Genomic DNA, 25,322 nt, shown 5'->3' on the forward strand with positions numbered 1-25,322 from the left:
AAGTACCCTGTTGTTGATGTTGAAATTCCAATGAAGGAGCCTTGGATTTAGGTTAGAAACCAGCTCTTTCTGTATTGGCAAGAAATCTTGAGATAAAACTGAATAATGACATACATATTATATACATACATACATACATACATACATACATACATACATACATACATACATACAGGGTGAGTCAAAAGTATGCCCAATTTCTGGGAAATTATGCCTTTGTTTGTTGTCTTCCGGGTTATTACTGACAGTTCTGGAAGTTTCTAAGTCTCGATCATGTACCATGTTAATACGCTTTGATCTCCCAAACCCATAGAACAAGAGTTAAGAGTCAAAGTATTTCCCAGTTAGGAAGTCCTACATATCAACCTTAAAATAGGGATTGGGCACTACTTTTGACTCACCCTGTCTGTATGTATATATATATATATATATATATATATATATATATATATATATATATATATATACATATATATATATACACACAGGGTGTCCACAAAGTCTGGGTACATGGGGATTAAAACATACTTTTTAAAACAAAATTATTATTTCTTATATTTAATTGTTTATGTTATAATTATTTTTACTCCATGAACCCAGACTTTGTGGATACCGTGTATATATATATATATATATATATATATATATATATATTGATGTTTCTGCAGATAGATACTGGTTAATATTGGATTGTACAAGTGTACAACCAGATAATCAATGATGTATACTACTGAAACGATTTGTAAATCAATATTATAGATGAGAAGTTTTCAACCACCCTATTGCAGCATGCCTAGAAAACTCAAGTATTTTGCATTGCACCAATGCACGTGAGTGCTTTTGCTGCAAAATGCAATGTATACACCCATCTCAGCTTTAACACCTTTTCAATACTGTTTCTCTTTCTCTTATGTATAGGTGCAGGTGTGGTGTGTGTGTGTGTGTGTGTGTGCATGATCAAACAGAATCCAAAGAGACTGTTGTTAATCTGTGTTGACAAGACTTGTATTATTTAGTGAAATCAGTAAAAAGTGTGCATTGAACATGCTGTGTGGAGTGGAAAATTTAATGTTTCAGACCTTCCTCAGGGAAATTATGACAAAAGTCCATCATATACATACATACATACACATACATACATACATATCTACATACATATATACACATACATACATACACACACACACAGACATATATACATACATACATCATCATCATTTAATGTCCATGGTCCATGCTGGTATGGGTTGGAAGGTTTGACCAGGGCTGGCCAGCTGGAAGGCTGCACCAGATTCCAGTCTGATTTGGCATGGTTTCTACAGCTGGATGCCCTTCCTAGTGCCAACCACTCCGAGAGTGTAATGGGTACTTTTACGTGCCACCAGCACGAGTGCCATTTGCATGACACCAGTATCTGTCACGACTGCGATTTCATGCGTTCTGATGGGTTTTCTTCCCAAGCACAAACGTAATGCTAAAGGTCTCAGTCATTGTCTCTGTGATGCCTAACACTCAAAATTTGCTCAGTCACTTTGCTTCTGTGAGGTTCAATGCTTGAAAAGTGCTTTTTATGTGCCACTGGCACAGGTGTCAGTTACATGACACCAGCTTCAGCCATGACTATATCACTTGGCCTGACAGGTCTTCTCAAGCACAACATATTGCCAAAGGCCTCGGTCCCTAGTCACTGCCTCTGTGAGGCCCAAAGTATCATGCAATCTGCCTTTCACTCTGAGAGAGAAGCCCTTTGTTGCCAGCAGAGGTAGTAGCTCTCTGAACTTTGCTCATTCTAATCTTTGCTCATTCTAATCTTATTCTCACAGCTACACTCTCAGAGCATCCACCTCCACTACTAACTTGGTTACCCAGATAATTGAAGCTATCTACTACCTTTAGCTAAACCCCCTGGCAGTTGATGAAGTCTATTTTCTGTACATTTTTGGTGTTTATTGTATCTGTGCATCTTCCACATACAAAAGCTATTTTCCCTGTTAACCTTGCTTTGATATTGCTGCACCTTTTATGTCACCAAAGCTTACACCAGTTACATCTTATGGAGTTTCTACCTACGCCTTTTCTACATATCAAGCAGGGCCATCTACCTGAAGGGATTTGTGATTTGTCTGATTTGCTTGACAATCGATGCTGTTGTGTTTACATCCCTTTAATTTAGCCCTTCAGCAAAAGAAACCAATAAAATAAGTCCTGGGGTTGATTTCTTTGACTAAAAGACCCTTTAAGGTGATGCTCCAGCATGGCTGCTGTCAAATGACTGAAACAAGTAAATGAATGAAAGAATACACATGTGTGAAAAAGTGCCACACCCTAGTGGATGAGGGAACCTGTGGAAGAGGCAGGCCCAGGAAGACCTGGGATGAGGTGGTGATGCACGGCCTCCAAACATTAGGCCTCACTGAGGCAATGACTTCTGACCGAGACCTTTGGAAATATGCTGTGAGTGAGAAGACCCGGAGAGCCAAGTGAGACCAAAATCCAAGGCCTCTGCCAGCGATGTAGCCAGCCCACTTATGCGTACCTTTCCTTCATTGGACACTAAACTCCGCTTGCAAGGACCTGTTGAAGCAAGTGAAATCGAAATCAAACTAAATTTGACGACTGGCCCCCATGCCAACGTCTCCTTCATTGGATACTAAACTCGGCTTGCGAAGACCTGTTGGGGCAAGCGAAAGCGAAATCGTGATGGCACCACCATTCGAGCGTGATCGTTACCAGCGTCGCCTTTCTGGCAGTTGTGCCGGTGGCACATGAAAAGTCATTCAAGTGAGATCGTTGCCAGTGCCACTGGACTGGCTTCCGTGCCAGTGGCATGTAAATAGCACCATCTGAGCGTGATTGATACCAGTGTCGCCTTCCTGGCACGTGAAAAGATATTTGAGCGAGGTCATTGCCAGTGCCGCTGGACTGGCTCTTGTGCAGGTGGCATGTAAAATACACTATTTTGAGCGTGGCCGTTGCCAGTACCGCCTGACTGGCCTTCGTGCCGGTGGCACGTAAAAGCACCCACTACACTCTTGGAGTGGTTAGCGTTAGGAAGGGCATCCAACTGTAGAAACTCTGCCAAATCAGATTGGAGCCTGGTGTAGCCATCTGGTTCACCAGTCCTCAGTCAAATCGTCCAACCCATGCTAGCATTGAAAGCGGACGTTAAATGATGATGATGATGATATAACAATAAACTTTTGCCTCTTTCCCCCACTCCCCACCCCTCCTCCCCCTCCTCCTCCTCATCTTCATCATCATTTAACATTCACTGCTGGTATAGGTTACATAGTTTGACAGGATTCAATGTGTCTAAGGACTGCATCTCGTATCAGGACAATTACCCCACAAGGACAATTACCCCCTATAAGACAATTACCCCCGACAACAACTACCTCCTAGGACAATTATCCCCCTTTAGTTAATTACCCCGCTGTTCAATATATTAAGAAGTTTTAAATCCTCATCTGTTGTCCTTGGGGGGAGGGGGTTATTGTCCAGGTGGGGGGGGGGGGGGGGTAAATGTCCTAGACTCCTGCATCTTGCCCCAGTGTCTCTTTTGGCATGGTTTCTATGGCTGAATACCCTTCCTAACAACAACAACAACAACAACAACCACTTTCCAGAATGCACTAAGTGTTTTTTCATGCCACCAATGCTAGTAAGTTCCCCAACTAAGTACCTCTGGAGCCATCCCAAGAATATTTGCCAGAAAGAAAGGATGGCTGAATAGAATACTAAACCACTTAAACTATAATCAAGGAAGGAGGTAGTTCAGTTGATCAAACAATTGGAATGCTCAGAGGCTATAACCAAGCAAAGAGGTCCTTCAGTTGATTGAACAATTGAAATGCTCATTGCTGAAACTGACAGAGATTCATTAACTCTAGATGCTTATAGATAAATATTGAAGATAACCATGGCAATGCCAACTCACCTCATGAATGACTCAACTGACAATTTTTGCGAGAGTATCTTGAAAATGTAAGAACCAGTCATTACACACAACTGAAAATAGAAAAAGAAAAGATAAACAGTAAAGAGTTACAAAATGCAATTCAATGTACAACTGTGACAATATTACCATTTAGTGGACATCAATGACAATAAAGAGTTTGAGAGTACCATCTTATTGCCTTTCGTTCAGATCTTTTACCAATTATTTTACTGTCAACTGTTATTTGGTATCACACACACACACACACACACACACACACACACACACACACACACACACACACACACACACACACACACATAATGAGATAAAATATTTACATAGTCAACAGGTTTCGCTTTTGCTAATCATGACAAAGAAATTGATGATAATATTACAATTTCATGCTATCATAAGAAGTTTTCCATGTTGGCAGGAGGTAAGTTATTTTGTAAATGAATCAGGAGGTATATAATATATGTGTGTGTGTGTAAGAGAGAGAGAGAGAGTGTGAGTGTGTATATATATTATCAAACAGAAATACACAATGTATGTTCTTTGCTTGTTTGCTGGTTGGCTGTGATTTGACATGTTGACTCTCTCAAAGTACCTGGTGTTAAAACACTCAAAAGTCATAGACAGGCAAGACAACACACCCCAAGTCCTATTCAGGAGCAATGGATATCGATGTTTTGCCATTTCTGCGGCTTATCAATATCACATACCTGAACCAAATCAGAAGCAAATTGAATAGCCTGTCCATGACTATATATCTGAATGATTTATACATAGGAATAGGATGGACGCTGACTTTGATGTGTCTTGTTTTCTATCCCACAGGGTACCCAGAAGGAGGGAGGGAGGGGAGAGGGAGAGAGATAGAGAGGAGAGAGAGAAGTAGAGACAGAGAGAGAGAAAGAAAGAGAGAGAGAAAGAAAGAGAATGAAAGAAATAGAGAGGAATCATCACAGAAAATATATAGCATTGCGAATAGAAAACCTTACCATGAAAATTGAAAATATCAGACCATAGGGTAAAATTAGGTCAAATCCTAGGAAACCACTGGCATAGTTAAGTGATGGGGTCCACTCCAAGACAAACACATACATAGAACCTTCAAATAGGGACTGTATCATTCCTAAACACAGCACTTTATAATCTGAAAAGAAATGAATCAGGGTTCAATACAAAGGCAGTAGAATTGGTAGAGCATCAAGGAATATGAATCCCATGGGAATTGCCTTGCCTACAGATGGGGGTGAAGTGGGGGCTGCAACCTCTCTGCCTCCTGGGGCCTCCCAGTCAATTAAAATAGTCATTGTTGTTGATGTTTCTTTTTGTTTGTTTTGTTATTGGCTTTGTTCTTTCTTTGAGAATGTATCCTGGATGTGAATACAATTAGGAGGATAAAGGGTGGGAGGGAGAGTGAGAAGGAAGGGGATGAAAGAAGGCGATGAAGGAGAAGAGAAGGGTTGGTGGTGCGAGAGGGGGAGGGGTGGAAGAAGAAGAATGGGGGGAGGAGGAAGCAGTAGAGAAAGATGGAGAGTAGGAGGGGAGGAGGAGGAGAATAAAGGAGTAAAAGATGGACAAGAAAAAGAAGGAAAAAAAGAAGATGGTTTTGACAGGGTTTTTTAAGGCTGGATGCCCTTCCTAACACCAACCATCTCACAGAGTGGACTGAGTGCGTTTTATGTAGCATCAAGATTGGTGGGGTTACCAAGTAGCTTGTATGTTTGTGTGTGTGTGTGTGTGTGTGAGTACCCCTGTCTTCACATCATGTCATAGTTGTAAGTGGTGAGGGTTGGCAAAAACGGGTGAGGGTTGGCAAAAAAAGGCAAGGGTTGGCATAAAAAGGTGAGGGTTGCAAGCAAGAAGGGCAACCAGTCAGAGAAAATCTGCCTTGATAAATTCTGTCTAATGCATGAAAGTATGTAAAAGTGGACGCCGTTAAATGAGGATGATGATAATGATGGCAACAACAACAACATCTTCAGGCAATATCTTCGTCCCATTGAAGCCTAAACTGTTATCATGAAACAAAAATGATCAAGATGTCAGCAGAACCTGTCTCTGTCTGATCTTGAGACTATGGTGATGACCTTGCTTTCAGAGCTCATCAACTGTGTGATGTGCAAAACTTGTTAAAAGCACAGGCATGGCTGTGTGGATAAGAAGTGAGTGTCAGCATGTAATTTTCATTTTCAATTTGATTAAAACAATATAACATTACCTACAGATAATCTTTCTATAGTCACCTGTAGTAAAGGATATTTTATACCACGACAACCATGACCATGACGTCACATCTTGTATATGAGTGTGTATGCGTTTGTGAGTGTGTATGCGTCTGAGTGTGTTTGCGTGTTTGTTACAGATAACATAGTAAAGGACATTTTATACAACGGCAATGACACATTTTGTATATGAGTGTGTGTCTGACAGTGTGTGTGTGTGTTTGCATGTTCGTTATATATGAGATAGTATAGGACATTTTATACCGCAACAACAACAACAACAATGACACATTTTGTACAGGAGTATGTGTCTGTGTGTGTGTTCGCATGTTTATTACATAAATGAATGTTTGTGTGTGTCTGTCTTAGTATATGTATGTGTGTGTCAGTGTATATGAGAGTGCATGTGTGTGTGAGTGTATGTGTGATTGTCAATTACACTGATGTAAACTGGGTATGTGAAAGAGCTATACTGGCTCCAACTAATGAACTTCTTCAAAAGTTAACAGATACATCAGAAATGACTTTCCCGTCAATTCACACAACAGTCAATCAAGATCAGGCTATTCAATACCTTGTTGAATTTCTGAACATACTTAAACCCACTGGAATTCCACTGCATAACTTGACACTAAAGCTGGGTGCTTCCGTTATGTTACTTAGGAATCTTGACCCACCTTACCTGTGTAATGGAACTGGCTTGATTGTTACTTCTATGAAGCCCCATGTCCTACAGGCAACAATCATTACAGGTAGTCACAAAGAGGAAAATGTTTTTATATAAAAATTTCCTCTCATACCTACAGATGTTCCATTTGAATTTAAGCGGCTTCAGTTTCCAGTCAAATTAAGTTTTGGTATTTCAATTAACAAACCTCAGAGTCAATTCCTCAATATAGACGGACTGCATCTCTCTACTACATACTTCACCCACGACCAACTCTATGTTGGTTGCTCACGAGTTGGAAGCAGCAACAATTTATTTATGTATATATATATATATATATATATATATATATATATATATATATATATATATACATAAATATATAAATATATAATTTAGAGAAAAGAACCAAAGTTCATAAAATATTATTTTATGATTTTTACTTTGTATTTTATTATACTTATTTATCGTGTACTTACTTATTAATTTTTTCTATATGTGACTGTGGATTTTCATGGATGAGTTCATGAACTTTGGTTCTTTTCTCTAAATTATATATTTATATATTATATACTGCGAAGCTTAAGTTAATTTAAATTTTTGATAAATTGAATTTAATTGAGTTTTTACCTGTAAATTTGGATTTTTATCCCTAATATTATTATACATACATATATATATATATATATATATATATATATATATATATATCTGTGTGTGTGTGTGTGTGTATGTATGATGGGCTTCTTTCAGTTTTTGTCTACCAAATCTACTCACAAGGCTTTGGTTGGCCCGAGGCTATAGTAGAAGACACTTGCCCACAGTGCCATGCAGTGGGACTGAACCTGGAATGCAGAGAGCATTCTTTCCAGTGGAACACAAATTTGAACTTTGAAGGAGATTCAAGAAGAAAGTTTAATACCTACCACTCTTGATTAATTGAAAGGAATTTCGCAGTGACAAACAGACAGACGTCTCTTGGCTGCCATAATTTTCTTCCCAGTTCCATGTTAGGTAAATAATCATCAAAAAGAACGAACAAGCTGCTATCTTAAATGGAGCCCTGAAGAAGAAAGCACTGAATTGTGGAATACTGCTCTTTGACTGTAGTAATATAATACGGATTACTATAACAACTGAAGTCATTGTTGCTGTTGCCACCATCACCACCACTACCACAACAACAACAACAACAACAACAACTAAAGCAGAAGTAGCAACAACAACAGCAGGAACAGTAATAACAACAAGAAAACAATAGCAGTATCAGCAGCAACAATAACGGGCAATGCCCCAGCATGGCCACAGTCTACTGACAGAAACAAGTAAAAGATAAAAGATATATATATATATATATATATATATATATATATATATATATATATATGCCCCAGCATGGCCACATAGCTCATGAGCTGAAACTAGATAAAATGAAAATGAAATGAATATATATATATATATATATATGTATACACATACATATACAGTGAGGGAAATAAGTATTTGATACCCTCCTAAATTTCCAAGTTTACTAATTTGGATAAGGGTAAGGAATAAAATGGCTTACATATATTTATCACAAAAATTAAACACATTTTACATATATAACAAATAATATAGTAATTAATTAATAGTTTAGATAAATAAATTGTGATTTATCAAGAGGAAAAAGTATTTGATACTTAATGAAAAATCATTTAATATTTAGCCGAGTAACCATTATTAGCTATCACAGCAGTAAGGCGTTTCTTAGAGTTGACCACCAGGTTCAAACATAGCTCAAAAGGTATCTTTTCCCACTCTTCCAAGCAAAGGTTTTCCAACTTATTAAGAGTTCTGGGCTGTCGCTTGGATAATCTAAGTTTCAGTTCTCTATTGGGTTGAGGTCTGGAGACTGACTAGGCCACTCCATAACAATGATGTGCTTCTTTCTGAACCATTTTTTGGTAGTCTTAGCTGTATGCTTTGGGTCATTGTCCTGTTGAAATATCCAACCTCATTTCATCTTTAGTAATCTGGATGAAGCTAGAAGGTTTTCATCTAAAATCTGCGGATACAATGACTCATCCATTTTCCCAGTGATACGGTGCTGTCGCCCTGTTCCATTGGGAGAGAAATAGCCCCATAACATTATACTGCTTCATGTAGGGATGGTGTTATTTGGATTGTAAGCCTCATTTTTTTTCTCCAGACCCTACGAGTACTATTTATTCCAAAAAGCTCGATTTTTGTCTCATCAGACCAAGGTACATTCTTCCAATCTTCTTCAGAGTCATTTAGATGATCATTTGATCATTAGCAAATTTTAATCGACCCTTAATGTGGGTTTTCCTTAGAGCACTGCATGATTTTAAATGTGTTTCCAATTGTTTTTTGTTTCCAATTATTCCTGCAGCTAGGCGGCCATTCCTAAGCTCTTCTCGAGAAGTTCCAGGGTTGTTCTGGATGGTTCCTAATAAACGTAATGTTGCACGAGGAGATATTTTACAGGGGCTCCAGATCAAGGATGGTTCACAATGATCTTATATGTTTTCCATTTACATACAACAGCACCTACAGTTGTTAACTTCTCTCCCAGTTGTTGACTTATCTTCTGATAGCCAAATCCAGTCTTGTGCAGCTTAATGATCTGATCTCTATGATCTTTGGACAACTCTTTGGTGTTACCCATAGTGATGATGAATGTAATTGATTTAATTTGTTAAATAATCTGAAAGAAACAAAATTATTTCAAATACAGTCTATAATTAGATTTGTTAAGTTAGATTTCTTCAAATATATTGATATTGTATATTTACTTTGAGTAAATATTTCTATATTTGATCAAATTGCACTCTTGTCAAAAATGTATCAAATACTTATTTTTCATAGCATTTGTCAAATTCGTGTGTAACTGCTAATATTAACTGAAAGGTGTATAAAAGTGTACTGTTATAATTTTAATATATTAGCATTAATATAAATAGGTAAACTTTGAAAATCAGCAGGGTATCAAATACTTATTTCCCTCACTGTATATATATATATATATATATATATATATATATATATATATATATATATATATATATATATATTATATATAGAATTAAAATTAGGATTCAGCAAAAATTGCTTCACCACACACAATTTTTGCTGAAGCTTAATTTTAATTATGTTTATTATTATTATAAAACTTTTGTATAAGTTTACCGATAATGGTTTTTAACACACTGAACTACTTGGTAAAATTATTAATTATTGATTAATTATTAATTTTTATCCTATACCTGTAAGAATTATATATATATATATACATATATATATATATATATATATATATATATGAAACACGTGTACCGCAGAATCCTTTGTATTTTTGTTGTTATTTTTGGGATTTACAATTTATATATATATATATATATATATATATATATATGCACATATGTGTGTGTGTGTGTGTGTTTATGTTTGGGTTTATTTTACCTGCCATCAAGCGCATGGTTGCAAAGTAGGCTTCTTAATCACACAGCTAAGCCCGTGTTAATTTTACTTATTAATATATTGTAAATAAATTTATTTTAATACTTAAATGAAAATCAAGTTAATATAAACGGACCCCTTTTTTAAACAACTGAATTTTATTTGAAGAGAAGAAAAATAAAAAGCAACACTCCTTTTAAGACCAAAAAACAGACATTGAGAATATGCCGGCATGGGTTTCTGCTCTGATATCCGAAACTTGGAGCTTTATCATGGCTACCAAGTAATTGTCACATATTATATTTACAGATAAATTCTTCTATTTACATAATATCGACGTCTCTTTCATTCTTTTTTTGTCTTGCCATTTTTATCAATATATATATATATATATATATATATATATATATATATATGATATTTACCATGTGAACGGCAATGAAAAAATATGAGAAAGATATGGTATATAATTTTTTTTATGCTAGGGTTCCTTGAGAATGTAATTTATTTTAAGGGTTACACAAGGGTAAAGTAGGGTAAAAAAAAAAACACTGCTCTAACCACTAGGCCACCTATTTTCTGTAATAAACCAATCTGGCACTGAAATTTCCTTGTTGATGAAATGTTTGTCAATGAAAAGAAAGAAGGAAATCTATCTCCCACACCCCTTATTTTGGGAATAATCCTTTCTTTTGCTTCAGGCATAAGACCAATTTTTAGTTGAGGATGAATTGACGCAGTTTAAAACTTGTACAAGTTTCACTAATCCTTGAACAGTAGAAAGCAAAATTTATGTCAATGCGTGCAGTGATATTTAAATCAAGATGTGAAGAGATAAAACAGAAATGCTGGGAGGCCTGATGCTATACCATTTCTGCCAACATGTTTACCTTGATTTTTGTGATTCTAAGGGTTTTAGAGTTTCTCAGAGTGAAAATTCTAAGGTTCTTACAATTTGGAATACCATTAGGCTAAACTTGTGTGGGACATAAGTACTTTCCTTAAATAAAAATACCTGGAAGGGCATTCAGCATTAGAAATTGAGCCGAATCACACCATAGAGTCGGGTAGGGCTCCTGGCCTTGCTAGTTCTTGTCAAACCATCCAACCAATGCCAACTTGAAAAATAAATGTTAAATGATGGTGATGATGATGATGATGATGTATCCATTTCAAGTAATCAGCAATTTCCACTTACGTATAACCAAATGTATCTACAGCAAGTTGTGAAACCAGGCCCATGAGGATGGCAACAATTGAATTACAAAGGACACTTGTACTGAAGATGTTTCCCAGGAGGTTTTTGTCAATATTTTGCTGCAAATATAAGTGTAAAATTCTAGTACATGTGGAAGTAAAAAAACAAAAAACAAAAAACAAAAACAAAAGAGTGTAGTCATAAACACGAGCAAATGTATCATCAGGGCTGGTGCAGTGATTCTTGGTAACGAGGATGGTAACGTGGATGGATGCTGTATTGATTGATAATCTGATTAATTGCTGTGTCCTTGCCACCTCTGCTGCCACCGTCATCATCAGATAAGTTCCGACAAGCAGCAGGGTTGCACTATGTCAGCATTAGCATATTTTCTATGGGTTGGATGCCCCTGCTAGTGCCAACCGTCTTACACCGAGTGCTGGGTACTTTTTTTGGTGGAGTCACCGGCACTAGCGAGGTGACTGAGCAAAGTTGCAAGACGGTAAAAAATAGGAAAGAGAAAAGCCCCACCATGACTAAGCATGTGTGTGTGTGGGAGGAAAGGTATTAGGAAAAGGAAGGTGGTTTTAATCCATATTCTGAAAGATTAAAGAAGTGGTTTTCAACTGGGGTCCATGTTATAAAGGAAGACGAGTAATATTATACTCAGAATATAACTTTATAAAACGAATGAACTAAATACTGCAACAATTTGAAATTGAAGAGCGAAGTGGTGAATTAGGGGTCACTTCAATTTTCCCACAATGCAGAAAGGAATTGTGTGTACCACAGTAAGTGTGCTAAGGTGAAAAGAAGAGTCAATCCACAACAATGGGTCGATGTATATCTACATCACATGGTAGAATCTGTAATGTGTTTTCTTCCAGATGAACCGACATAAGGTTAAATAATCAAAGATTGTGGACACGAAAAAACATCACATGATCGAATCATGTCCACAGATTGGATGACAATAAACAATGTTTTATATCAAGACAACTGGGATTGTCTCAGTCCACATGACCCTTGGGCAGGGGCTGTGTAAAATTTTACTGTTAAAACTTATCTGCAATAAATTGGTTATACTTCTACAATATACAAAATATTTGACAATTTTTTTAATGCAATTCCTAATAATATTTAATTATAAAAATATAATATGATTTTTTAAACATTGAATAGGTATAAGAGTCATGTAGAATAAAAGAGAAATCAAAGGGGTTCATAGGCAAAAAATGGTTGAGGGTCACTATAGCAGAAAGACAAGAATGGGTGTCTTGCTATAGAGGGGTTACATGGCTATCACACATTATAAGAATGAGTTGAAGTAATTAGGAAGATGAAAATATTGAAGATGATAGTGGTATAAAACTGATAATAGTAATGATGATGATAGTGATGATGATTACAATGATGATAGTGATGGTGCAGATGATGATAACTATGATGACAGTCAAGACGACAATGATGGCTAATCCAATAAATACACTGGTATTTTATCAATTTCATCAAATTAATATTCCCTGCTACTAATGAGCAACTGTGTTTTTATTCCTATGAATTCAGTGTGCACATGCGCATTGCTTCTTCATACTTCCTTTCCAGTTCCTACTCAAAACCTGTTTACAGATCACAACCATCTCATGGATGTGCGTTTGTGAGGAGTGCTTCTTTCTTTGATGGTTGTTAAAACTGTGAAAGCGGAAAGACTTGGAGGGGAGACAGTAAAAGTGTGGTAGAATACTTACTCTGTTGAAATCATGGATGAGCCAAGATTCAAAGGCACTGAAGAGAATGGATGTAGAAACACCTCCAAGAATACAGCCACAAGCCAAGACAAAAAAATTGTTGTAATGCTGGAAATATAAAGAGCTAAGCAATAACAACAACTAGAAATAAATGAACGAACACATAAATATATAAAAAATTTTTTTATATTTCATCATATATAATGCATGATATGTCTGTTTTTTAACATATATACATGTATTATATATATATATATAGTTGAAATTTATAGAAAAACAAAAGACGAAGACAGGTGTATGAACAACAAGCAAGTGTATTAGTTTGATGCTCAGGATATATATATATATGTGTATGTATATTAATGTGTGTCTGTGTACACACACACAAGTGAGTGGACAAACGAAAGAAACCACTCAACCAATTTCTTGGGAGTTACATGTATGGATCAAAACATTTTGATTAAAATTCGTTAATACTCTTGAGTTTCAAGCGCAATGCTAGTCATCAGCCATTTTGAATTTGAACGACAGAAGTTGATTATTACCGTAAGGTGGATTATGATTGGTTGAGGAAGGTCACGTGGTGTCATGGTTTCATGTTGGTATATGGGTAACTGTTAGTTGGAAAATACTGCATGGCGAACAGGAAATTGGCCAAGTGGAGGACAGGAAATAGACTAGAAGTCAGTCAGGTTGTTGGGGAGAAAGTAGGAAGGGGTGGTATGTGCAAGTATATAGGTCTATATGTGGCTGCGTAGATGCACTCATATAGTTTTGCTCTACTTCCTTGTCTCGTTTCCTCTGGAGACTCCGTGATCTCCGAGATGAAAAACTCAGCATCAAGTGGACTATTGTTGACAAAGTGCCACCATATTCAACCGGCGCCCCCAACTGCCAGCTCTACTTCCACGAAAAACTGCATATCCTCCAACAACCCACAGTATCCATCAACAAGAAATATGATTTATCATTGCTGTCACCAGAGAAACTTGGAAGTTTCAGCACTCAACTACCAACATGGCTGAAAAAGATTGGTGCAAGTGTGAAGGTAGAACACCTACAAAAATCAGCATTGCTCAGAAGTGCAATAATTCTTCGCAGGGTTCTTGAAGCATGATCAGTAAACAAGTGTCACCTTAGTCTGTTGGTTGTAGACAGCTGACACTTTCCATCATAGCCAGCAAAATAAACTGTGAGTTTTCATCAAATAATAATAATAATAATGATCCTTTCTACTACAGGCACAAGACCTGAAATTTTGGAGGAGGGAGCTAGTCGATTGTATTGACCTCACTGCTCAACTGTTTCTTATTTTATTGACCCCAAAAGGATGAAGGGCAAAGTCAATCTCAGTGGAAATTGAACCCAAAATATAAAAATAAATGAAATGATGCTCAACATTTTGTTCAGCATGCTTAACGATTCTTATTTCTTTATTACCTACAAGGGGCTAAACATAGAGGGGACAAACAAGGACAGACAAAGGGATTAAACGATTACATCGACCCCAGTGCATAACTGGTGTTTAATTTATTGACCCCAAAAGGATGAAAGGCAAAGTAGACCTTGGCGGGATTTGAACTCAGAATGTAACGGCAGACGAATGCCATTAAGCATTTCGCCCGGCACACTAACGATTCTGCCAGCTCACCCCACTAACGATTCTGCCAGCTTGTTGCCTACATTATCTTCATAATGATAAAGTTATTTCACTGAATTCTTTATTATTTTCAAAATTAAATTACTAAAAAGGCAGTGCATTTCTACAGAATAATCTTTTCAGGTGCTATTACATATTTGGAAATTTTAAAATTACCATTAAAAACCCATGTAATATACACAGGTGATTTTCAGGATAAAATTTGTTTAAAAAAATCTTCTACTCATGTAAAATTCACACCCCAAAACTTTCAGAATTGTTGATATGGCCAGGGGAAAAGGTCTTCGATTTAGTTGTATTTAGCATAGTTTCACTTACTCATGATTAGATTTTATTAAATTTTCATTAAATAGAAATAATTTGTTTAACAGGTGTTACATTGAAAGCTATTAAATTACAAAGTGTTTGTGTTGTTTATAATAAATTTTACTCTACATTTCTTGCTTACAAGAGATTATGTCCAATCTTTAGCATACTGCTGTATGTCTTCTCAAATCACAATCACAGGAAAAGTTGTTGATAAGAATTATCAACAAAAGCAAAGCTGATAATTATGCACAGATATTGCAAATTAAGTTTAGTGAATTTATGCAGAAAAAGTATTATACCGTCCAGCATAAATAAAAGTCAACTTCATTGTGCATATTTAAGCACTTATTTTTTCTGTAAAAATCTATTCTGACATTAAATGAGTCAACTTCTGGTACAAATGTTTATGTTTTGTTTGTCTTTTTTCAACAAAACAAATTTCTAAAAAGATTCTGGAAACGATCTACTTATGTAATTTATGCACCCCTAAAGTTTATTTTTATTTTTGAGAAAAAAATGTCTAAATTACATGGGTTTTTATGGTAAGAGAAAATTTTCATATTTGGTATATTGATGTAATTTTTCACACTGTATCCAAATTTTGGATTCATTTATTCCCAGAAAAAATTTAGTAAAATGTTACAAAGATTCAAAGTTTGATCATTTTTAGTCCAATCAGAAAACAGGAATCAGAAGCTGGCATTTTCTGCGTGATAGCTGTCTGGTCACAAAATGACAGTGAGAAATAACACAGGTGACATAAATTATCACTTGATGAAATTTATGGTGGTGGTTGTGATGGTGTAAGTGTCACAGTCATACAAGTACAACATCCTTGTTATAATGGGGCAGACTACAGCTTTACTTGTTACTATGGAAACAAACATCAATGTGAAACTCATGGTCATGCGTATAAGGTGGCATTTGATTGGCTAAAATTATCCAAAATTTGCAAACTTTAAGAGCTATTAACTTTTAATCTATTAATTTATGCCAATAAATGAATTTCATTTTTATAATTAGCATAAATTGATATAACCAACTTTGAAAACACTTGGAACAAAATTGGGAAAATATGAAATCTGTGACAGCAACTGAGAAGATACCAATGGAAGGATGGTAATAGGCAGAAGTAAATTAGTCAAGAGGATCAATGAATAAAAAAAAACAACCTTTCAGCCCTCCATAAACTTACTTTTGTTACACAACAAATGGTGTAGAAAATTCCATACAGTACACAATTCAATCTACGGCCACTGGAAAAATAAAATAAAACATAAAGAATGTATTAATTATTGAATTAACTACTATTAGGCCAATTTGTCATAAAGGATTTATTGTATATGATTTATTGTATATAAAATTTTGGATTCATTTATTCCCAGAAAAAATTTAGTAAAATGTTACAAAGATTCAAAGTTTGATAATTTTTAGTCCAGTCAGAAAACAGGGATCTTTCTGATTTGGTGGGAGCCACTTGTTTTCTTAACGAAACACTTTCAAACTTGGGACACTGGTAGAATGTGTCATATAAAACATCTTTTACTTTTAGTGTTATTGAGAAAATTTTAACTTTTTAAAGTTATTTTGTGTTAAAATTGTCGTATTTCGGTAATTTCAAGCAATCACTGACGTCTATTGAGGTGAAAACAATTACTACTGTGGAATGTAAACAACCTGTTCTAGCGGTGTAATGGGATCTTTTCCCTTGAATAAAATTAGTGCCGTTGTTTGTCAACAAAATTAACTACTATTAAGCCAATTTGTCATAAAGGATTTATTGTATATGATGTGGGTGCAGGCATGGCTGTGTGGTTATGAAGTTTGTTTTGTAACCATGGTGTTTTGGGTTCTGAGGTAACCCCAGTTGTCTTGACACAAAGCATTGTTTGCTGTTATCCAATCCATGGACATGATTCCATCATGTGATGTTTTTCATGCCCACAGTCATTGATTATTTAAGCATATGTTGAGTCATCCAGAAAAAAACACATGGACTCTACCAGGTGACATAGATATACATTGACTCATTGTTGTGGATTGAGTCTTTTTCTCACCTTAGCACACTGTGGTACGAATGATTCATTCTGCATCATGGAAAAATTGAAGTAACAATTCACTGCTTCACACTTCAGCTTCGAATTGTGGTAATATTTAGTTTGTTCGCTTTATAAAGTTATATTCTGAGTACAATATTATTTGTCTTACTTTATAACATTATTTGGCAATGAGGATGAGATCTGCATTAAATTCCATTTTTGCACTTTACTAAATAATGTTATACAGTAACAAGGTGCTCCGCTGTGGAGCACCTTGTGCAAAAATATTCTACTATGGCCTCTTCCAGCAGACTAATACTTTGTCAGTAAATTTGGTGTATGGAAACTGTGTGGAAGCCTGTTGTATATACATGTGTGTGTGTGTGTGTGTGTTACCCTACTGCTCAACAACTGATGTTGATTTGCTGATGTCTTCATAACTTAGTGGCTTGGCAAAAAGAGACTGATAAAATAAGTATTGAGGTTAATTTGACTGAACTTGTCAAAGTGGTGCCCTACCATAGCCACTGTCCATAGATTGAAACAAGTACAAGATATAAGGTGTGTGTGTGTGTGTGTGTGCATGCCTGTCTGTGTGGGTGCATGTGCCTGCATGCCTGTGTGTGTCGGTAGATATATGCATGTGTGTGTTTGTCTTTGTGTTGACTGCTTGACAAGTGATGTTGATTCGGTGATGCTCCAGTGACCTAGCAGTTTAGCCAAAGAGACCAATATAAAACAAAAAGAGGAGTAAATCTGATTGATTATTTTGTCCAATGTAATGCATTTTTATTCACATGGTTTTTAATTAATCATGCAGTGATTTTTTTGTTGCTTCAGTCCAAAGAGCAGGCAAAAATGAGTTGTATCTGTAATCCGAAGGGTTAGCCTTGCCACATCCTGTGTCATGCTGAATCTCTCTCAGAACTACAATAAGTATACGTGTGTCTGTGAAGTGCTCAGCCACATGCGTATTAATTTTGTGAGCAGGCTGTTCCATTGATCAATTCAACAGGAGCCCTTGTTGTTGCAACCAGTAAAACTTCTTTAAGCCTGTATAGGCAGAAGTCCGGAGGGAAGGTGGGATAGCAAACTTAAGGGTTACCCCTGGGTGGCAAACACTGTAGCTGTGCCACTGTGAATTGGTGGGTCAAGATTTGTTTTGGTGAATAGTAGGGAACATGGACATTTTAAGGATACCATCTTAAGCACAAGTGAAGCTGAGTGGTTAAGTAGCTTAATTTGCAACCAAGGCCGGAATGCTTTTGACCATAGTTTTTCTCAGTCATGGCTGACTTAGGGATAAACAACAAAAATCAATGACAAAAACAATAACAATGATGGGAACATTAATGATGATAGTAAAAGTTGGGTACTCACAGCTTATCTGCAAAAGATCCAATTGTAGTCCCAAATATCAAAGCTGAACTGAATCCCACTACAAACAGGAGTTCAATTTGGTGTTTTGAGAAATTGTAAGAGTTATAAAGGGTATAGAGATGGGGACCCTGGAGCCAGTCACCGGCTATAAAAGAAAAGAACGAAAAACAAAACAAAAACAATAAAAGCGAAACAAATGACAAAAAAAACAACAAATTACTTCTGCTGATTAAAAAAAAAACAATATCCTTTTGCTGATTCAAATACATAAAGGCACTAGAGCCAATCATCATCGTTGTCATTATCATCACCAATCCCTAGACATTACTGTCTTGAGTCTTAGGGCTCACAGGAATGGTTACGCAATTTCCATGGTGTACGAGGGGGTACCCAAAAGTAACCGGAAATGTTCTCTGTGGGACAAGCCCATTGTAGTTCAGGTTTCCACTGCTAGAAGCCACTTGATGCGACCCTCAGGTATCAGCCTGCTGACCAGCAGTGTCAGGTGAAGTTGTACTGCCACGTGAGGCATTTTTGCTTTGCAGTGCTTCTCCTCTGTTCATCGATTTTTGCAATGGCTGAAACAAAGGAACAGCGTACTTCTGTGAAATTCTGTTTTCTGTTGGGGAAAACGGTAGCCAAAACGGTTGTCATTCTTCAAACAGCTTACAAGGCTACTACTATGAGCAAAATACAAGTTTACAAGTGGTTTTCATGCTTTAAGAATGGTCACTTATCGCTTGAAGACCAACCTCATTCAGGACAACTGTTGACCTCTCAAACGAATGAAAACATCACGAAAATTCATGAACTGGTTTTGGGGGACCATCACGAACAATTGACGAACTTGTTGATATGACTGGTGCATCCTGGAACTCCTGCCAATGAATTTTGAGTGAGGAATTGCAAATGAAAAGAATTGCAACAAAATTTGTGCCTCGCTTGCTCATGGAATATCAAAAATAGTCACTACTGAATGCATGTCGTGAACTGAAAGAACTAGTTGGAAGTCGATCTGGACCTTTTATTTAGAGGTCATCACTGGTGACGATAGCTGGTGCTACAGAATTTGCAGATGTGGAAGAGGTTAAGAAAAAAAACCATGGAGGCATTAAAAGGCATCACTTCACAAGAATTCCAGCACTGCTTCCAACATTAGAAAACGCATCTGGACCAATAAATTACTTCAAATGGAGAATAATTTAAAGGTGATAAAAGTGTAAACATGTAAAACTAAATGAATAAAATAATATTGCAAAATTCCGGTTTCTTTTGGTTACCCCCTTGTATAAGTGAACAAGATGACAACATTGTCCCTGAACTGGATGCCCATCCATCACAGTGTTACTCATTTAAAACCAAGTGGACTGGAGCAACATGGAATGAAGTGTTTTTATCAAGACCACAATGCTTTGCCTGGTCCCTGTCCTTTTAAGTTCAAATGAACCCACTCAAACTTGTACATCTTTCTTCTGGCAGCTAAAGTTAGTTCCCAAACTTTGGCTCTCCCATTACCAATACTTGGGAATCTGGCAAAGAAGTTGACCACACACAGAAATATACATTCCCTAACACAGCAGACACACACCCAATAGACCCTTTTTTCCCACCCCTCCATACCTACATAAATGCTCTAAAGATTTTAACCAAAACATTGACAAAAAACACTCAAATGGACACACAAGTACTTCTGCAAACTTTGTCCACCTCTCTCCCCCAAACGGTATACATATAGTACCATTGCACACATTCCAACTCTACAAGAATACCAAACTAAAAACACACATTTCCCATACACACTTTTCCAGAAAATTCTTGTTGCTTTGCAGCAGCCCCCCAGAGGGGTTTTTTTTTCTTGCATCAAGGGACATAACTCTTAACTAAACCCTTGTTTGATTTTATTTATTGTCTTTTTCACAGCAACCACAAACCAGATTGAAAGTAATTGCCATATATTCTTCCACAACTGCTATCTCTGAAGAGCACAGAGTTACATAATTGAGCTATTGTCTAATACCCTGTTGAACTCCTAATGTAAGACCAATTGATAAGATCAGCTGTAATGGATATATAATACACTTGAATAAATATATCAATTCTATTGACAAATATATAAGTGCATATTTGTTCTGACTTATCGATTCTTATATACACACTCTTATATATGCACACACATACATTTATTACACACACACACACACGTGTATATATATATATATATATATATATATATATATATATATATATACACAGCTGTAAGACTTTATCCATAAAATATATTTCTAACTTTGCCATTGTTCTCTTTATCCTTTTCTCTCTTTATACATACACACACCAATACACGACCTATGTTATAATCCCCACTCTTGTTCATACAACGACTGGGGCAAACTAGTCGGTATACAGCACTTACTCGGTATTACCTGTATCTTTGGGTTTGGTTGAATCCAATACCCTTCTTAACCTTATATATATATATATATACACACATATGTATATTTATTATATATATATTTATATAATTTAGTTATAAAAATTATTAAGAATCAATTCACATCAACTTCTTAAACATGAGAAATGGCTGGGCATGACCACATAGTGCTCACACTGAAATGAAACAACATTGAAGACTTCAAGTGTTGGCAGGATTCTGCAGATATGCAAATACCAAATCCAATTCATAACCATAGATCCAACTCACTGGTGGGTCCTTAGTGTGGTGCAGGTATAAAAAGGTAAACACAAATGGTATTAAAATTTATGACAGCTATTTCGGTTGTATGATGTAATTTTTTTTGAATACATTAAATTAAAAGCTACTGAAACAAGTGTTATACATTTCAAACACCATTTGTGTTTACTCTTTCTTTTTTTTTTCTTTCTTCCTTTTTTTGTTTGTATGTATGTATGTATGCATGCATGAATGTATGTTATTCACGTCACTGAACATAGGAAAACTTCTTTTCCTGCTTCTCCCTTGTCTAAATACACCTGTCTCCTAGCTTCTCTTCTGGCTATCTGATACAGTTCCCTGCTACCCCCACTCTTCCAGGTCTTCCAGGCCTGTTTCTTTGCTCTAATGGCCCTATCTACAGCATTGTTCCACCACCACATCACCCTACGTCTGGATGACACTTTGCACCACCAGCAGATTTGGTCTGTGGCACTCAGCAAGCTGTCCTGCAGGAATTCCCAGTTGCCCTCTATGTCACAAGGCTGTATTTCCTCCTCTCTCATCAAATTTCTCAATTAGGATATCCCTAAATCTCTGACCATATGAAGGGTCCTTAAGCTTCCAAATCTTTCTTTTCCTGATTGGCCTGCTTCTTGGCATCCTTTTGTTCTGAAGTCTAAAGTCACTAATGACTAGTCTATGCTGGGGAATACATTCTTCTTTGCCCACACCACCTACCCCATCGCTATTAGTTTAGGGTTTATTTGATATGGAATAACACTCTTTAGACATTTTTCATATGTGGAAGCACATGGCCTAATGGTTAGAGCAGACTCGTGGTCGAGGGATCATGGGTTTCAATCTCAGATCGGGTGATGTGTGCGTTTATGAGCAAAACACCTAAACTCCACGCGGCTCTGGCTGAAAGTAATGGCGAACTTCTGCTGACATTTTCACCACAACTTTCTCTCACTCTTTCCTTTTGCATCTAGCAGCTCACCTGTGATGGCCTGGCGTCCTGTATAAGTGGGGAATCTATACACCAATGAAACTGGGAAACCGGCCCTTATTAGCCAGGCATGACCCAAGACATGTTTCATATGCAGGTAATCATATTTCTTGAGGGCAAGCCTATTTGGAAATGTTGTCAAAATCATTTTAGTGTCGACTTTTTGACATCGCAATTCATTTTGATCATTTACACACCTTATGCCCTGTCGGTTGAGATAACATTACTTAATGACTGTGTTAAATGTGTTATTGTTTCCTTCAGGCTCAATTATTAAAAATAAGTGAAATTAATGAAATTCCTAAAATTCAATCTAAATATGGACAAAACTAGTAATTTATCACCAGAAAAGAGACAAGGTTCGTTCATTGGAATTTCAACATAAACAGGGTATTTGTGCATATTTGTGTATATGTGTGCAGTACTTGGAGCCAGTGCATATGCAGACTTGTATGTTTTGTTTTTTGTAAGTATGTATGTCTCTTCTATTTATTAATTATTATAAATCTTCCACTGAGGAGGGAGCCAGTTTCCAACTAAGATACAAGGCTCCATCTTTGGGATATAGCTAACACAGACAATATATGTGTGTGTGTGTGTGTGTGTGTGTGTGTGTGAAGGGAGAAATAAATGGTTGTTGGTGGGTTAATGTTTTTCTAAAAGTCATTTGCAGAATAAAGAGAAAATTGAAAACGGATTGCAGATTCGATTTGGTGCCAAGACATTTTTTTTTTTTTTAAATACAAATGAAAAAGTCAAAATATGTTCGGAATGGGTAACAAAATGACATGCCCATTCATGTTTTTCTCAAAGGTCTCAGAAAAATAAATATATGAAGTGAAGTTAGTTTTAACAAGAAATCCAACTCGAGTCTGGGAGTTCGTAAGCCAGTAGCTTACCTCTTACTCCATAATCTCTCTCTCTCTCTCACATACCCAAAAGGGAACAATCACTGAGATAGGTTCCCGCCATTGTTAACAAAATTTGAATATTTACCAACTGCAAGGAGGTAGCCGCCCAGGTAGGACCGTTGAAGAGTGTGAAAAGCATGGTTGTCCGAGCTTAACTTGTTGCTGTTGTATGTATACAAATGCAGCATCAAGCAGAGTACTACGAACACAAAGAATATGATTATAAAAATCGGCATTTTAAAAGTTCTTCTATTTCCTTTTTTTTTTTCTTTCTCGTTCTTTTTCTTTTCAGTTAAGATGAATCCTTGATTTTACGGAATTTAGTTATTACACGTCGTGTCAGACGGAAGGGAATCAATAATGATCTGAACACTTAAAAGACTCGATTATTTTGCGGTTCATCTGGAGACGTTTCAGGTCGGCCACTGCACATGCTAGAAATAATAGCCAAAGTTACCCTGAAATTATTATCTTTAAAAAATGGAAAGAAAGGACGTACGCACTGGATAATATAATCGTAAATATACTATGTAATGAAGGTTACATTGCCTTTTATCATAAGTCTGCTAGATCAAGATCGATCAAATGTAGAGGTTAGATCGCTTGGTAACAGCGGCCGAATTCCCCTAGAATCACATCCAGCCGTGTTTTTGAAACAACTGGGTTCGTCACGACTGAAAATACCTGGTATCATATGGCTGTCAGATTAGGGCCGACCCTAGAACTAAATAGGCAAAAGCGCAAGCGAGACATAAACAATCGTGTTACGAGCTATTTATAACAGGTTGAGGGTGGAGGGAGGCGTTGAAAATGGGGGGGAAAATTACATAAATTTTAGCTGAGTAACTTATGTATTAAACTAACATGACGACCCTCCTACTTAAATACAGACGAACTGTGAAATATAAAGAGAGGGACATGATGCTCTGTCCGTGTATAAATTAACCCACGAAAGACAATCTTTTGCCAGTTGCCAGCCAACATAATAGATAATGTTTAGAATGTATAATATCTGAATATTTTTGTTATTGCTCTTGTTTTTTTATGGTCTCTGTTTTTTTGTTTTGCTTTGTTTACATTTTCTCACGTGAGTCTGATTGCATTTGTTGCATTAACCAAAAGTCTACTGGGAAAGGGAAACGTGCAAAGCCACATAACATTTTGTTTTACCGCTTGGACATCTGGCTGATGATGGAAGCAGTGGTAATTACAACTATTATTGACCATTTCGGAAGTTTTTTGGCGATCCGAAATCTTCGAAGCAAACCTGTAAACTTCTTGGCTTAATTGTCAGTCTGCAACTGCATTACCTCCCTTTGTTTCACTTGGCCACTCATTCAGCCAACGGCCACGCCCTTCAACGTGCTCTCGGTAGAGGTTACGAAGAAAGCCCCCAAGTGGTCGCTGGGTCTGGCTTGTAATAGCAGCCAAATCTCTGTCAAATTATACACAACCATCTTACATTCTAAATACACAAACACACGCACGCACGCACACACACACACACACACACAGGATTGTAACAACTCTATTACACGTTTAAACTAATATTGACAATGACCATGACGATGATAATTATCTTTTCTACTATTAAGCATGATGCCTGAATTTTTTTTTTGGGGGGGGAGTGGGTTAGTTGATTACATCGACCTCAGTTCTTAACTGGTACTTATTTTATCGATCTCAGAAAGATGAAAGGCAAAATCAATCTCGCCAGCATTTGGAGTCAGAATCTAAAAACCAGGAAGAAATGCCGCAAAGCATTTCTTCCTGGTTTGAGGAAAAGTTGACCCCTGCGTGATAACGATTCTGCCAGCTTGCTACCTTAATAATAATAATAATTATTATTATTGTTAAGGCGGCAAGCAGGAAAAATTATTAGTATGCCGAGCAAGATGCTTAGCGGCATTTCGTCTTTCTGTCCGTTCTGAGTTCAAATTCAGTCGGGGGTCAACTTTTCCTTTCATTGTTTCGGGGTCGATAAAATAAGTACCAGTTGGGTACTGGGGTCGATGTCATCGACTTACGCCTCCCCCGAAATTGCTGGCCCCAAAATTTGAAACCAATAATAATAATAATAATTATTATTATTAT

At 36.6% G+C, this 25,322-nt stretch overlaps 1 protein-coding gene across 1 annotated transcript in view; it reads right to left on the minus strand.

Annotated features, from left to right (window-relative positions):
- LOC106880402 (solute carrier family 61 member 1) overlaps window positions 1–24,531 on the minus strand; it is a 50,569-nt gene extending 26,038 nt beyond the window's left edge. The window contains exons 1-8 of the mRNA XM_089338372.1: window positions 23,314–24,531; window positions 18,635–18,779; window positions 16,411–16,471; window positions 13,247–13,354; window positions 11,499–11,617; window positions 7,765–7,901; window positions 4,942–5,096; window positions 3,938–4,008 (exon numbers count right to left, since the gene is read on the minus strand). Of these exons, the coding sequence (XP_089194498.1) occupies window positions 3,938–4,008; window positions 4,942–5,096; window positions 7,765–7,901; window positions 11,499–11,617; window positions 13,247–13,354; window positions 16,411–16,471; window positions 18,635–18,779; window positions 23,314–23,464 (947 nt within the window). The 5' untranslated portion in view covers window positions 23,465–24,531. The remainder of the gene's footprint in view (window positions 1–3,937; window positions 4,009–4,941; window positions 5,097–7,764; window positions 7,902–11,498; window positions 11,618–13,246; window positions 13,355–16,410; window positions 16,472–18,634; window positions 18,780–23,313) is intronic.
- Window positions 24,532–25,322: the final 791 nt, after the last annotated feature.

Source organism: Octopus bimaculoides, chromosome 20 (genome assembly GCF_046866305.1).
Source record: "Octopus bimaculoides isolate indiv1 chromosome 20, ASM4686630v1, whole genome shotgun sequence".
Classification (NCBI taxonomy): Eukaryota; Metazoa; Mollusca; class Cephalopoda; order Octopoda; family Octopodidae; genus Octopus; species Octopus bimaculoides.